Source organism: Carassius carassius, chromosome 9, assembly GCF_963082965.1.
Source record: "Carassius carassius chromosome 9, fCarCar2.1, whole genome shotgun sequence".
NCBI classification, from domain to species: domain Eukaryota; kingdom Metazoa; phylum Chordata; class Actinopteri; order Cypriniformes; family Cyprinidae; genus Carassius; species Carassius carassius.
The window spans coordinates 9,890,116-9,906,918 of NC_081763.1; the positions used below are offsets into that span (position 1 = coordinate 9,890,116).

Here is a 16,803-nt window from a genome sequence, read left to right on the forward strand (position 1 = left end):
AACGTTTCCCTTTTAAGACAGTTTGTGTCTTAATTTTGTCAACTCAACTTTTTTTATTCATAAATTGATTATTTTTTGTGATTCATAAATTTTTGTAGCCCTCTAAAATGCAGTTAAATCACGCATATGTGACAAAATCTTCACTATGAGCGACTAAATGATTTCCTCTCTTAGCCATTAGGACTGCAACAAACGATTATTTTAATAATCGATTAATCTAACGATTATTAGTACGATTAACCAACTAATCGTCAATTATTTTACTCAATCTGTTTGGACTTTGATTATTTAGCTTTTGCAATTAGTTAAAATATTGAGTTATGATATTCTAACAAATAAATATAGGTAATCACTTCAGCTTTTGAAAATCATTATTTGTAATCACAATTATTATACAATTAATTTATACAAATAAAAATTTGATACAAAATGAGATGACCGACAGAGAATTTCTCATTCACCATTTATTTCACTATATGAAAAAGTCACTAAATGACATCATTCTTCCTGGCATCTCCTTTTGTAAGTCATATGGATAAGAAACAAAATAAAGGTAAGTGATAAGGCATTTTATTTTTGGAATTTTATTCACAACATAATCTCTGTTAAAATACCTTATCGGGTTATGTAATCAAAACAGTCCTAAACTAGATCAAGTTTTGATCTCTGCAAGCCTAGCTATCACTTTAATTAAATATTTTTTCCCAGAGTCAGTAAAATGATTCAAACGTCCCATAACTAGTTTGCTCTGAAGTGCTGTCTTCTATTGAATTGCATCCGGGAGGGCTGCATTACAGTCTTGCGTTATACTGTTCAAACGTTATTGCAGGGTCTTAAACTTGGTCATATTAGATCAAACAACTACTCAACAAAAATATTTGTCAACAAATTTTTTTTTTGTCAACGTTGTCAACTAATCGTCTCAGCCCTATTAGCCATTGGCTTATAAATTCTTATAAAAAAGGAGCACTACAGTTTTTCTCTCTCTGTTAAGCGGTCTGTGCTATTTTTCAGTTCATTTCAATGAATGCGCAGCGTACCTGTATTTGACGTACCATAAACTCTAGTTTGATGGCGCACGACTCCCCGTCAATTTGCTGAGAGAGCTATTTCTCACACTCACAAAGACTGAGAGAGAGAGTCTTACATACCATGCAGAATTGACAAGCTACATGTAAACCATATTCTTTGTTGTATTTTCCTGTCAAAGTTATGAAGTTCATGTGGAAATCTTCAGCTTTTAAGAACAAGCATAAGATACGCCGGTTGCTCTGGTAGTGGGTGGAGCTAAGATGCAGACAGCAATCTCATTGGTTGGCGCTCATCTCTTACTGTCCCTATTTTGATTTCAGCAAATCAGTTCAAGCTAACGCAGACAACATGATGAATATTCATCAACTTAGCAGCTCATTAATCCATAGTGCGTTTTATATTTGTATTAGTAGTACAATTTATAGTATTATCTTATCAGTATTATTTTGTTTTTTTACCCTTTGTTTACATAAACGCTGAATGTCCATCAATATTTTACGTATTACCACCAGTCCTAAGTTCAGTTAAAACGACAGTTATGTATTCATACATGGTTAACAAGTCTTAATTCTAATTACTAAAGAATCAGCGAGTAAACAAAATTTTATACTAGCCAATGGCTATTATATTGCCAAGGTGTACGTAGAGGGTTGCACTGGTGATTGAAAGCATTGCAGGAAGGTTATGTTGTTGCAGTAAACCTATTTGTGACTGTAATTTTTAATATTGATTTACTTCTCTACAGTTAAACCACAATTTATGGTGCATTTCTGCTTTTTTGTCACTCTGTCAGTAAATTATAATTTTGATTGACTTGTCAAAGGTAAATGTGCTTGATTCAGACACTTTTCCTCCAAGTGAATTAAGTACTAAAGGTGAAAATGTTCTCCTTTTAAGCAAGCTTTCAATATCGCTTGATTTGCAGCCTGAAAGAACTGATTCATAGTCTGAGATAGAAACCACAGAGGAATTCTGGGATAGCCATTGATGGTCCTTAAGTCTCTTTCAGTCTTATGTGGCCTTCAATTTGTGACTAAGTGGTCTCTCAGACCTCTGACTAAGAGATTGACCTTTGGCACTGTAAAGAAGTTGGTGTAAAATGGATTTCAGAACTACGATCCAATCCGATAATGTATTTTTGTGCCTCCTGTAGCACTTATGATAACAGTATCTCGATTGGTCACTGAGTTCCCCGTTGATAAGCGCACATCTTGACTCAGATTTGAGCTCGGCCAAACAGGATGCCAAGAAATGGCCCTAATGAATGAGATACCAATCCAGTGAGTGAGAAAGTAAAACTAAATCCTTCCTTACTCACGAAAATCATGAAAGGGGGGAAACCGGAGAGTGTGGTAGCAGGAAACGAATTCGAGATTACACCTAGCTCTCCACTAACAACGAGACGACCTCTCCACCCTTCTCTCCTTTCCTCCGTCGTCTTTCCTGTACTGTTTTAAGAAACGAAGTAGGAAGGAGGTGCGGAGAAAAAGGAAGGTTTTTGTTTACAGACGAACAATGCTGCGAACAAGGGCGTGTGGCCCTAGACCTGGAGACAAACATGGCTGCAGACGGGCAGGGCAAGGCTGGGCCGCTCCGCAGATAGTGCGAGGGGAAGTGGTTTAAGAGAGAGAGAGACAAGGAGGAAGTAGGCCTGCATTCCAGTGAGATGCCTCAGCCTGTTTGGACTGGAGTGACTGGATTATACATTCAGAAAGTCATGGATGAACTCGTGAGCAGACCATTCAATAAGGCAAACGTTCAGTCAGACATCCATTTTGTTCCACTACAAAAGACCCCATGAAAACAAAATAGTAGCTTTGTGGCTTTTAGTCCATGTTTGTTAGCTTCTGTATGCTTCTGTATGCTAGTGACACAAACACGCAGATATGTATTGTATAATGTGTTATACAATATATATTAAATATAATCTGAAAAATACAAAAATTAATACATGTGTATTCGACGCGTGATTGCGCATAAATTGCAGTTTCCGTCCTTGTAACTCGAGAAATTCCAGGAAATATTTCTGTGCGAAAGATGCTCGGGACAGATTATGGAATGTATCATTTGCACATTACAATTTTTAACATTCAAATACTCAATTCAGTACTTGGACGCTCTCTGTGTGACTACAGAATAAAGTTGTGTTGCGCCTTATTGTCCATAAACAGCCAAATACATACAAAATAATGTAAAAATGACCGTGTTGATGAATATTAATGTAAACAGTCAATTTATACTAAACATGGTCACTATATAGGCTATTAAGTGAATGTAAACAGTTGAGAAACAAAAAACTAAATTCAGGCCCTGACACAGTCGTAGCATGGAAGACAAAAAATATCATGGCCTTCCATTTTCTTGTTGCTTTCTGTTGAAGACAGTCCATCTTTTTGTCCCTGTAGTTGATGGAAGGTCAGTTTTTCATCAAACGGTAATTACAGGACAATCTTACATCACACTAAACCATTTGAGCTTGTTAGTAGTTGAGCTTTGTAAACCTTTGAGGAACACTTCTCAAAGGAAAGGTGGGATTTGGTGGATTGTAGTATGGTAAATTCTCTTCACAAAGTGAATTGTCAGTATTAGCTGACAACGGTGACCATTGAGCCATAGCTGGCATGATTGGTGTGTTTTGACAGTATACAAAAGTGTTTTTCACAGCTAAGATTTGTGTTTTTGCTCAAGCGACGGGTCCAATCATATCCACTTCACCTCTTCTCTTTTCTTCTCTCTTGTTTTTGTAATGTATTCATGGAAAGCATGACACCAGACTCCCAGCATGACCAATAAAATGTTGATGTGCTGCCCCATGTGTGTGATAAACTCCATTGTCTTCTTTTTCCAAAGAAAGCTGTGATCGGCTTGACAGGAAATTGCCTAGTCATTGACGAGGAGTCCAATGCACAAGACATGAAGAGTGATAGCATCTAAACTTCAATGCTATTTTGAGCTCCTGTTCTACCTGATGACTTGTTATATGGATTAAAGTCAAAACCGTTGAGTACGTCCTGTTTTTCACTCGTGTTTAAGTTGTTTAGATGAGATACTTGGACATAGGAACCATCTCAAAGAGTTTCTCTGGCAGAAATCTTCACAGCATGATGGTTTCCTATCTACACGTTTTGTTGTCACATTTGGGCTTCGTTAAAATTGGTTTTCCGCATCACGTTTGCTTTTGTCTAATTCCAAGACTACTTGAAAGAAGATAAAACATTAAAAAAAGCAGTTCTTTCGCCACTTACAGAGTATGCATGTGATTCAGAGAACAAGAATGCACGAACATGACATAGAAAAAGAAAAGCAGAATGGAAGTAAAGGGCCACGTGTCATGTGAATGATAATGTATGCATCCTGTAGAGCTGGAAGCTCGTCGTCTGTGGGAACGAGGCCCTTTACAAAGTAGTTACTTTTCCAGAAGTCTCCGCAGAAGAGCGGCTCTTGTGCACCTCAGCTATTTTCACACTGCTTCTCGATGTCGATCCGTGCACGTTTGTTTTTCTGCCTTTGTTTCATTAATGCTTTCTTGTTTTTTTTTCCTCACTCTCTGTGTCTCGCAATTGAGGTCTTGAGATCTTCATCTTCCAGCCATACTTGATGTAAAAAAAGGCACACATTGAAGCCACTTTGTCCAGCTCTTCTAGACCCCTTAATGGGCAGAGGACAGAGCGATGTATGCTCGTACTGACCATGTCACTTCCTTTTCCCGGTACCAGACTGCTCTCTGTCCACCTCAGACCACTACTCTTTGCTTCTACAGCCTAAATTACCTACTATCTTGCCCAAGCACACACACACACACACACACAAAGCCACACAGAGCTGGACCAAGGAGAACAAATAGAGCTGTCTGACTCCTGCCAAGTTGAAAATGAATCTGAAAATGGCTTTGTCTTATTTAGTGAGTCAGTTACATCAAGTACCCTAATCATCTATCCAAGAACTGTGGGAAACCTGAAGCTGCAGCTCAATTTAAATTTTATCACTGCATGTTGGCTCTTTACGATGTTTTGTGAGACATTACCATGGGTATATATTCATTTAATGGCCTTTTTTAAATGGTGTTTGGCAAGACAACGATTACTATAATTATTGCTCCATGTATTATACTGTAGCAACACTTTTTGTTTTTTTTTTGTTTTTTTTTTAAACAGCATTTAGGTTGTCACTATATAAATAAACTTTCATTGTAAATTTTTTTATTTACTTACATTTGTACAATTGAGATTAATTTAATGCTTTAATTTTGTTTGAAGTTATTTCAAGATACATTAACTCGTGTTGACAAACTGAGCCTTATTGTGAAGTGTCACTGAAATAGATTTTAAATATATTTTGTTTATGTTCAGTTCAAAAGTATTTCTTTGGCTATAAAATATACTTGTCCTGTCCTCACAAATGACTGAAAAAAAGCCGATATCATTTTAATTAAATTTAAAATGAATATTTAAGAAATTTGAAAACATTTGACAATGGATTAAAAAATGTGTAAAATTAACATGCATTAGATGACAAAGTATTTTTCACCAATAAATAAATATTTGTGGGGAAAAAAGGAAGTAAACTGTAAACAACAGGGCACTCAGTATTCTGGGAAGTTTGTGTGCATTAGGAATAATATTTTTCAAATAAAGCAAGGGTAACACTCATTTTACATACAGCACACAGAGAAAATTACTTGAATATGACAGTGGGCAAATGCAGAAAGTGCATCTTGAAATCATGAGTTTAAAGTTTAAAGCATTCAATTCACACTGACACGGAGAACACATGATCATGCTGGATACACATACACACTTCACAAGAGCTGGATTCAACTAAGTTTGCAATGTGAAATTAAATATTCATTAGTCATTCATAGATTTGTTTAAATTATATAAATGCGTATTTGCTTAACGCTGATGGCAAACGAGAAAGTATTATAATGTTTGCCTTTCTGTTACTAATAATATAAAAGCAATCATTATAATACTTTTTGAATACATTAATTCCTTTGTTTAACCATTCTATCTGATTATTAGACAGACAGGCCGATATATCGGCCTGTCTGTTACTCCACCCCAAAATGAAAGTTTTGTCATTAATCACTTACCCCCATGTCATTCCAAACCCGTAAAGGCCGGGACACACCAAGCCGACGGGTTGACGGCGAGCGACAGTCGGGTAGTTTGTTTGTTGTGTTCCACTCATCGGCTTTTGTCAGGCTCACGTCAGTGGCAATTTGCCCAATTTAACATCTTGAATTGGTGTTGGGCGGTCAGCATGGGTGAGAGCTCTGATTGGATGTTCAGTTTAGAGAACGAGTCATTGCCCAAAAATTAAAGTGAAAGTGATGAAAACAAGCATGTGCACATCACCTGCTTAAAAAGATTAAAGTTAACAACATTATTGCTATTCAAAATAAGAACGCGCTGCTTTGTTAATGTTTTGTATATCTGCGTTTATCTCATATCTTGGTTTAGGTTTCTCCTTTTGAATGACGAATATATACTATTGATAGCTGCTGATATAGATAGTTAATTCTTCTTATGCATGATCAGAACGCACGTGTTAGTTTTGCTGTCGCTAGTTTCTTGAAGTCGAATTGACTTGTCCCATCCTTAAAAGCTTTGTTCGTCTTCTGAACACAATTTAAGATATTTTGGATTGAAAACCGGGAGGCTTGTGACTGTCCCATTGACTGCCAAGTAAATTACACTGTCAAGGTCCAGAAAAGTATGAAAGACATTCTCGTTGCTTCGTAATGTTACGGTTGAACCACTGTTGGCAGATGGACTATTCTGACGATGTCTTTCATACTTTTCTGGACCTTGACAGTGCAATTTATTGTAGGGCTGCACGATTATGACAGAAATCCTAATTGTCTATTATTCCTTGAAATTGTAATTGTGATTTATTAGTTAAGATTATCACAATTTACACTGAATGATGTTTATACCATTGTTTGATACAACTGCATGCCGTATTTTTATATGAAAATAAACAAGCTGAAAACACTAACTTAACTTTTCTATCATTTTAAGCCTCAATTGTCAACTATACAACAGATTGGTTTCTTCTTTAAATTAATGTTATACTAAAATTAAAATAACGGGAAAAACCCTAAAGATAACATGTTGAAAGAAAAAAACGCATCTTAAGCACACAGATTAACATAAGGCCACCCTTAAAAATATTCTTGTTTGCCGTAACCCGACCGACCCTGTCAATTTAGCACCGAATCAATTTTTTATTTTTTTTTTGCTTTTAGTCCGACCGACTTTTCGATTGTAAATTTGCGTTAAGACCGACCAATTTTTTTTACTCTTCAAACAACTAATACAAAAGCAATAAAATACTATCAATTATATTTAAGTATTGTAAATATATAAATTGCCTAGGCCTACATACAAATGAAGGCTATCTTCTTTAATTAAAAAAAAAAAACCCCGTGTCGTCATCTATGTTTACACTATTGGTTAACGGATGTCACACTATGTCCTGTGCGTTCGCTTCGTCTCCATAGTTCGTCTTATACCCTCAGTCAGAGTCAACGGTTCGCGCTTGGTAATGATGGCTGCGGCTGCAGTAAATAAAATGTTCCCGGTCTCTGTTCAAAGCCATACGGGTTCGGGCACCATAATACATCTAAAAAAAATGCATTAAAACAGCTCGACACCGCTTTAACTTGGCACGAAGTTCTGGAAAAACTGTGCCCAGATCTTTTCCCATCCCTTCTCCTATAGTCTAAAACAGTGACCGTGTCGACTGTCACTTTTATGTTCGAAAATCTATTGCACGAATCAAGCACGAATCAACCAACACAAGCTTCGAAAACGAAAATATGAAATTGATTTTAACGACCTTCTCTCGGAGCGCGTCCAGGTTTTTATTTATTTTTTCTTCTATTTTTTAATCAGGCGTCATAGAGCAACTGCAGCTTGGGCACCCTTTAGTTTTCTATTTAGCCAGGACACACATATGCATAACAGCAAAGAGTACTTCTGCACAATGTTTCTCTTTTTACAACAGAAATGTGAATTCTGCCGGTATTCAGCCAGTCTCATGCATACAGATACAGATTCGGGCTAGAATCGCCTAGGGCTGTCAAAATAGCTGAAAAACTCAATTCGAATTTTTTTACTTAAGTATGATCAAAATTCGAATTGTATTCAAATTTAAAATGCATAATTTCAGTTAGGGTGAAGAAAAGTTTTTGCTTCTCTTCTGAGGCCTCAAGATAGCGCATCGAGCAAAATATTACTGCACGTTTATTCAAAGCATTAGAATACATGACTGTGAACAAAAAACATAATATTTAAAATAATGTTTATGAACCGATTATTATTAATTAAGTTGCTTAAAGAACTATAAACAGCGTCATGTATGCATGCATTGTTAAATAAATAAAAAGGGCGGAAAACCAGTCACACAATAAATTTTTTTCATTTAAAAACATGAGATGCAGTGGGATGGGGAACAAAAACCCAACATAAAGTCTCGAGATATTTTTAGAAAATTAAATTAAATACATTAATTTTACATGTCTTCTTGTGCGAGACGCGAGTCCAACGGTGTCCCTCTAGAAAATGCGTGAAATATGCGAACGGCTTGGTTTCAATTTTGATGTAAACAAGATCTTCTCCACATTGATGTTCTCTCTCTCTCTTATTTTTATTTTTTTGTAGTGGCTTCAACTGGATAGGCTAACATAACCTTATAATGCAATGCCACATACATCGTCATCGCATCTCGTGCACCACTGATAAAGATCAAGTATATTTCGGCCGTCCGCACACTGTCCGCATTATGTACTTTTCGTCATCGGTGCGCGTACACGAGGTGAAAGATGAGACAGCAGCTACTGCGTGTCGAGCTCGTCCGCCTTTGAAAGTTGTGTAGACACGGCTGTGCGCGCGGCGAGATTGAATGGAACACGGACTGTAAAGTACCGGGGCTCATAAAGCAGCTTCCTTAATGCACACCTAAAATTCGAAATGCAACGTTTTTGCATTCGAATGTGGATTTTTATTTTAAATTCGACGAATATTCGAAAAACTATTTTTTTTGACAGCCCTAGAAAATCGCCTATACGATTTGTTGTTGTTGGAACTTAATCGTAAACAGCCATGTTGAAGCCTGCAGTAAATGTTTTGCATTATGGCAGTCCACTCTGCTTATTGTTTTTCGAAAATGTTGCACTCCTGTTTGTCATTGTGCACGTTACTTCACGCCAATAAATCATCAGAAATATTGGTCTTTACCAATATATTGAATCTTTACATTCCTCCTGCCTGTTGTCCATGGATTCACCTATATTTGGTGTTATTTGCCGTATAAAACTTTAGACATGCAAAATCGATTTTACAATGAACGGTCTCTCATTTGTAGGTTGCATTGACACGTAGCGGTGGATGCAAGTAAAACAGTACCTCTTTTTTTTTCTTCTCACCTGAAATTCATGCAATAAACATGTTTTTGACAAAGATTTAAATTTGTTTGTGGTCTATATAGCCTGCATCAAAATGAGGTTTGCAATGATGCGCCCGAAGGCACGGGTTGAAGACCCAGTCAGTGACGTCACGATATGCTAATTTGTTTAAATTCATACCTACGTCATCACAATCACAAAAATTTACTTTTTTTTTTTACATTGAAACTTGAAAAAAAATATATAGACCGACCTACCGACCCTTTAAAAAAAAAAAATTACTGTTACTGCAAACCAAAATATTTTTAAGGATGGCCTAAGTGGACTTTTACTGAGTGATTAATTGCCGCTTTGAACAATATGCGATTAGAAATTAAATTAATTGTGCAGCCCTAGTCTCAAGCCTCCCGGTTTTCATCCAAATTTACAAAGCTTTTATGGGTTTGGAACGACTTATGACAAAATGTTCATTTTGGGGTGGAGAAACCCTTTAAACATGAATATTTGGCCAAACAAACCCCTAGTATTTAATAAAATTAGATTTTTACTTTAATAAACAGTTGTTCAGGCACAGTAAAGCATCACAGAGTTCCTTTCTTTGTGTCCATCTGTCAGTAGGGAAAGCATTGCTGTCAAGTGTTCAGTGTTGGTTTTGAGTAGTTGTTGTTATCTGACGTACTAAACTAGTGTTGCAAACTTCAAGAGCATCACAGAAACTAGTTAAACCTTTTTTTAGTTGACTTTTGAGACAGGAAGGAGATAAACACTGACAGAATCTAAGCCAGGATTTTATCAGTGGTTCGCTGACAGTACAGTACAGCGCTGTTGTGTCTATTTATATGAGCTCACGCATTGATGTTTTACGTCTGATGAATTGATAAGTGTGTGTTAGTGGCCGTGAATCACTCTATTCATAAATGAACATCTGTGGAGCAGCAGATGCTGTTGCTCAGAGGACAGATGCGTTGGAATTTCACTTTGTGAGTGATTCACAGCCAGGCTGGTAAAACTTATACGTAGGAATGAAGATTGACTGCATTACACACTGCCAGTTCACTAAACATCTCACAGAATTATTGATCTGTCACTGGCAGACCACAAGAAATGGTGCTTTATCAACTAGTGCTGTTACTTCCTCAGCTGTGAGATGGATGGTGTGTTTCGTTAACTACTTGAGTGCATTTCGCTCAGGGAATTTGGCATTGCTCCAGATCTAGGAACCTCTTCAATCAATGAATGACTTTTGTAAAAGGAGTTGCCGTATTTATAGTCAAAATTAAATTTGAATTTACTTATTTTCTTTAATACACAGTCTTACTGTAAACTTTGGTCCAGGTTATGCAAAGGAAATTTTAAATGTTTCACTAAAATTAATTGCAACTTGCTCCACCTTTTAAATGACTTTCCTTACAGATGACATCACCAGTTTCTTATTTATTTATAACTGCTCCGCTTTAACAGGCTCTATTATTTCATTTGTAGCATACACTTTTCCAATCAATTAGCATTGTACTTAATTTGTCTTGTTGAACGTCCTGTTTCTCTTGGAAATCACAAGAAAATTTGGCATTACATCGATTGCTCCATGTGAAAACATCATGATAATCCACAAGCAATCCACACGACTCCTGTCCATCAATTAAAGCTGTGTTAGAAAGAAATCAAAAAAGCATTATGAGTCCTTGATCCATAATAATGTTTCCTCCAGCGAAAAAGTAATTTCCTGTTGTCCTTTTACATCAAAATCCAGTCATTTCCTGTTGTCCTTTTACATCAAAATCCAGCAGCATATTTAGAACAGTTTTGGACTGTTTTTGCTTGTAAATGGTGCTTGATCTGTGCATTTTTCTCTTCTGATTCAGACGAGATGGGTTTTCACTGGAGAAAGCAATGTTATTGGTAGAGGACTTGTATTTTAGGAGGAAGCAGCGGTTTGAAGTCACGCCTCATTGATGGATTTGTTTCTTACAAACAATCAGCAACTCACAAGGATGTTAACTGATCACCTGGAGTCATGTGGATTATTGATGTTTTATCAGCTGTTCGGACTCCCATTCTGACGGCACCCATTCACTGCAGAGGATCCATTGGTGAGCAAGTGATGTAATGCTACATTTCTCCAATTTTGTGAGGAAACAAACTCATCTAAATCTTGAGGGTGAAGATAATTTTTAGCAATTCCTTTAACCACATCAACTCTGGGGACCCACCGGTGGGTCCAAAATTGCATATGCCTAATTCTCAAAAAATCTAAATAACAGCTGAAGTGGTTAAGTGTCTACTCCAAGCCTATTAGAAGAGCAGTTGCTACACATGCTGAATGCTACTGTGCTCATGAATCAGTTGTTTTACTCGTATTTTAACCATGTTTTAAAAAATTTTAAACTCGTTCATAAATGCTCTGCTTCTAGTTCGATGAATTTGTCTCTAATTCAGGCTCTGTTCCTTAATGTCAATAATTAATAGAGTTGAGTGAGGATGAAGAGGGTGTGTGTGTGTGTGTGTGTGTGTGTGTGTGTGTGAGAGAGAGAGAGAGAGACTTCCATACACTGAGAGAGAGATACATTCCAGATGGTGGAATGATGAGGAGGGTTTCACTGGAACGTTAAACATTCCCAGGGATGTTTGCAGAGAGAAATTCTTCCTTGACTGAAGCAAGCATGTTTCCTTTTTATCCGATCCCTTCCTCTCCTCTTTCTCTCGCCATCTCCCTCCTGTCTCTTGATTCGGACCGTGGCTATCATCACCTGCTAAAACTGTCCAAACCCTGCATGCATACGAGTCTCTGCGCTTTTCCTGACACACTGGTGTGATTCATTTTTAATTTTTTACATTTCTAAAGCAGTTTTTAAAAGTTAGGTTGTATATATATATATATGTGTGTGTGAGTTGAGGGTTAGCCGTGGTCGTGCCACAGACAGAATCAGTAGCAGTCTCAGTTATGGGTGTTTCCCAGGAAGTCTGCAGCTCACCTGCTCATGAACATTTTCTCGGTTATTATTCCAGTTATTCCTACCATCTCAGCTTTCTTCTATCTGGAGGAGTGAACTGCTTTAGTTTTTTTGTGTGAATACCTCAAACATTGTCCTCCTGCTCTTTAGTAGGCCTTCATTCTTGCCGTCACATTTTCTAGTGCAGTCTGTCCTCCATTTTTAGTTTATTGTCTCTCTCCCTCAAATACCTGTCTGTCCTTGTGTTCTTTTTTCTTTCTCTGTATAACGCATCTCTCTATGTCTCTCTTTCATTTTGTATTAGTGATTCCTGGTATTTTTTTTTATTGATTGATCAATATTGCATATATATCTGTTGATATTGTATTGTTAATGTTCAGGCTCATTTTCCCGTGTTTATATTTAGATGAACTTTTCCTGCTGTGTAACGCATTCTTAATCTAAAAAAAAAAAAACACTTAAAATTCAATTTTTTTAAATATGGTTTATTATGCTTAAATTCACTTTTATCATTTAAATGCCCTGTTGGTTATTGGCTTAGCATCCCTACTTCCATCTTTGTCCTCTTCAGGCATTTCTTGCTCTGTCAGTCTCATTTCTCATTGTAATTATCTACAAGTTCTCCAACTTAAAAAGTGTTTAAACTGATATTTCTTGTTGTTAACTGATTGCTCAGGCCAGTTTGAGGTCAAAAGAACCTCATTTTTTGTTTTCAAGCTGAATGTAGGCCAGCGGTTGGATGGGATGTGGATCAGAGGGTGTTTATTTATTTCTTTTATTTTTTACTTTGCATCTCTAATACATTGTGAGCTTGATCTGGGACTGCTGAGCGCCGTAAGAGCCGTGCTATGGATTTAAACATTTTCTCTGACGCTGAGATCCTAAAAATACAAGACTCGGAAATTAAAAACACATCTATGCATCACTGTGCTGTCAGCCGTTATGAGACATAAATCCCCCTGGACTCATTTTGTGCACCGCAGAAAATCATTGAATTAGTCATTTTCTTTCATTTACATTGAGCAAAATTGCATGTTTCGTTAGATGTTAAGTCTGTATTTGTTTTCAGAGAATATGTCTTGAATTAGGCTAATTGTTCTTATCCTAAATGTAAATTGCTCTCTCGTTTAAAGCATAAATAAAAAGTATTTTTTTATTAACTAAATAAAAAGGGGTATGAAATAATAATAAAAAATATATATTCTGTGTGGGGGGGGGGGGGGCTGAATTAGCCGTTTAATTTAAATAAATCTTTTTTTTTTAAGGATATTGAGAGATTTACTGGAAAACAATAAAAGTTGTACATAAAAAATCGCATTCTGACTCAACTGTGTTTTAAAACTTATTTGACAAATCTGTTTTTTTTTCTAAATGTCCAAGTAACAATTAATTTTTTTGCTCTTTTCTCTCTGCAGTTCTTTGCGCAAAGAACCTGGTGAAGAAAGACTTCTTCCGTAAGTACCCGACCTTCATAAATACTGAGAAAGTGTGTCTGGTAACAGACTGCGAGAGCGCTCTATTCCTGTCAGTGTATCTCAGAGCAGTGTTTCAGCGGAGGCTCATCTGTTAAAAGTGTGCAGAGAGAGATAAGTGCTCTTCCCCCATGAGACACCAGAAATGTGGGTCAGTTCGAGGAGACAGACGCATGTATACTGCTCTCGGTTTCTCTACCCTGATGAACACAAACAACCAAGCCCAAATCTGAATCGCCGAACAGATAGATATCAAAGAGAGAGACGGACAGTGTTGGGAGCTGGGGAGAGAGACAGGTACAAGCCAAGACTGATGAAAAGCAGGAGAGAGTCAAAATGATGAGGGATGAGGTTTAGCAGACTGTATGTGGTTAAATGAAGAATACAATCCCTCTGCTCTTATTTGTAAACCTGCATGAATATATTTCCCTTCCTGCTCAGCCTGCAATTGAATTGATGAAGACAACAATATCAAAATAAGTAAAAAATAAAAGATTTTTGGGGAAAATGTGTTTGTTTGGGATAAACTAATATTATAATTCTGGGCCGTGCTTCTGTAATGGCTGATAATCTATACATGGCCAATATTAGATTTGTTTAGATTAGAACTAGATTAACATGTCTCATAAAAGATAAAAAATTGTATTGTTTTTGCCATGAAGATACCTTAGGTGGCAATAAAAATCAAAAAGTTAATTGTAATCAAAAAGAATTCAGAACTATCATTAAAAGCAGAAAATGTAGCAATAATAATACAATTAGAATAAAAGTATTTTAAAGCACTTTATCATTCGGCTGTAACATAACAAAATGTGTAACAACAAATGAAGGGACCTTAATGCTTTCCGAATGCACAGTAAATAGTATTATTATTGTGTGTGTGTAGCACAGTAATCTAACAAGTTACTTGATAGTCACCATTTCCAGTATAGGTCCGTCTGTAATAATTGGAGTGTTATATATTTTTTGACTTCTCTGCAACATTTGCAGGTTTCAGGTTTCAAATCAATTTCAAACCACATTATAAACTCGGTGATCTTGTATTCAATGCTGGCTTCAATTGCTGCTCAGAAGTCTAAGTAAACGACGTTTGTGTATTTTGCAGGACTGCCAGACCCCTTCGCTAAGGTGGTGGTGGACGGTTCGGGGCAGTGCCACTCAACAGACACAGTGAGGAACACGCTGGATCCCAAATGGAACCAGCACTATGACCTGTAAGAGCTCTTCCTGGTCTGACTGCATTCAAACCTTGCTTCCCTTTGCACTGATCCCAGCTCTGAGACAGTAATGTTTAGAAACCACAATCCAGAAGACCACCATTTAGAAGCAGACCTTGTTTCGAAGCACGTGGTCATCTGTTCAGTTGGGTCTTAGTGACTTGGCTTTCTTTGCTGTATTTCTTTTCTGTAGGAGCTTAAGAGTGTCAGACTGTATCATTAGACGCTTATGTGTGGGTTCATTTTGGCCGTTTTTCTGCGTGAGTCACCCAGAGAGCGATTGAGCCTGGTTTTGACATCACATTTAAATGTGTTTATGGATTGTGGTTCACTTGAGTCTGGGTTTAAAACAAAAAAAAGGAAGAAAACTAACAAAACGAGCTAGTATGCATCCATAACATGGAATATTCAAGCATTAAATAATATTGCCATTATTTTATTGCCATTGTGTTCTTTCAAATCTGTATATAGTCTTCTGTGAAAAACAGATATTTTGGAGAATGATTTTCCATACCAAAAAAAGAAAAAAAGGGGGAATGGTGAATTGTTTTTTTTTTGTTTTTATTGTATTTTGCTTTTTCTTTTCAGGCAAGCAGCATAAAAGAAAAACACACTACAGAAGTTGTTCATACGAGTTGTGTAATGTATTTCAAGTCTTAACCTCCAGTCTCTTTCGGGATATTATGCATGTGACACTCAGGAAGCATTACTGACATGCAAACCAAGCATGACACGTCACACAGTATATTTGAATTTACGCAGTTGAGATTTGAATGCTGCGATGGTGGGGAAATCGCCAACAAACACTGTTTGTGTTGACCACTTTTATGGTGTTTTTTCCTTGATTAAGCTCAACAATAAAATTACCAATTTTCAACATATCTTTCATTTCCATTCAAAATTTGATGTTCATCAAAAGAAAGAAAATCATGAATGGCTTGACAGTGTGTAAATAATGATACATTAATAATAACATGCACTTTCAAAAAATCCCAGGGGTTTTTCTTGAACCAGTGGTGTGTGATTTCTTCCAATCTCTTGATCAGTGTAGCCCATCAGTAAAGCTCCCAGCATGCTTTGAGGATTTAGGTCACCTTCTCTGGAGTCAACAGCTCTATCTGTGCAGGATGGATTTCTATGGGTGCAAAATCCCATATCCTTTTGTTATACCGTATGCTTCTAGGTTTATTTACATTTTTAAAGAGATTTTATCTCCAAATATGAGTATCAACAATTTCACAGCATGGAATAAAAATTGAATCTTTCCCTCTCTGCAGGCTTTTCGTTTTTCCCACAGACCGAAAGCAAAACTTAAGCAAGCAAAGCATTAAAAAACCCAAAATGCTAGGAAAGATCAAAAAAAAAAAAAAGAAGGGCAGCAGATTTCCAATACTTGTCCCGTTCTCATGTTGAGCTGACAGCCGGCAGCTAAAGGAAGCACACGTCTCCGTTTATTTGGCTGCTAGGGCAACCGTAGACTAACCCTCACCCCCCGGACGGCTCTCGAGTTAGCCAAACATGTCACGTCTGTCAGCGGAAAGTAGGCCGCCGTTTCCACAGCCTGCCCCGCAACCCGGAATAATGGGCGGGGAAGAGAAACCAAGGAGATGTAGCTTAAACCCTACATCCTAAATACTTTGGGATTTCTGTTCGCCATCTGGGTTTTAATAAGTGCTTTTGAACTCATAAGTTCATAAAACTAGGATTCCCATGATGCACAT

General features: G+C 37.0%; 1 protein-coding gene across 2 annotated transcripts in view; it reads left to right on the forward strand.

Moving 5' to 3' along the window:
* Nucleotides 1-16,803, forward strand: part of LOC132148891 (E3 ubiquitin-protein ligase SMURF2-like) — a 58,754-nt gene that overhangs the window by 12,542 nt on the left and 29,409 nt on the right. For both annotated transcript variants that reach the window (XM_059557661.1, XM_059557662.1), the window contains exons 2-3: nucleotides 13,809-13,847; nucleotides 14,971-15,079. In XM_059557661.1, the coding sequence (XP_059413644.1) occupies nucleotides 13,809-13,847; nucleotides 14,971-15,079 (148 nt within the window). The remainder of the gene's footprint in view (nucleotides 1-13,808; nucleotides 13,848-14,970; nucleotides 15,080-16,803) is intronic.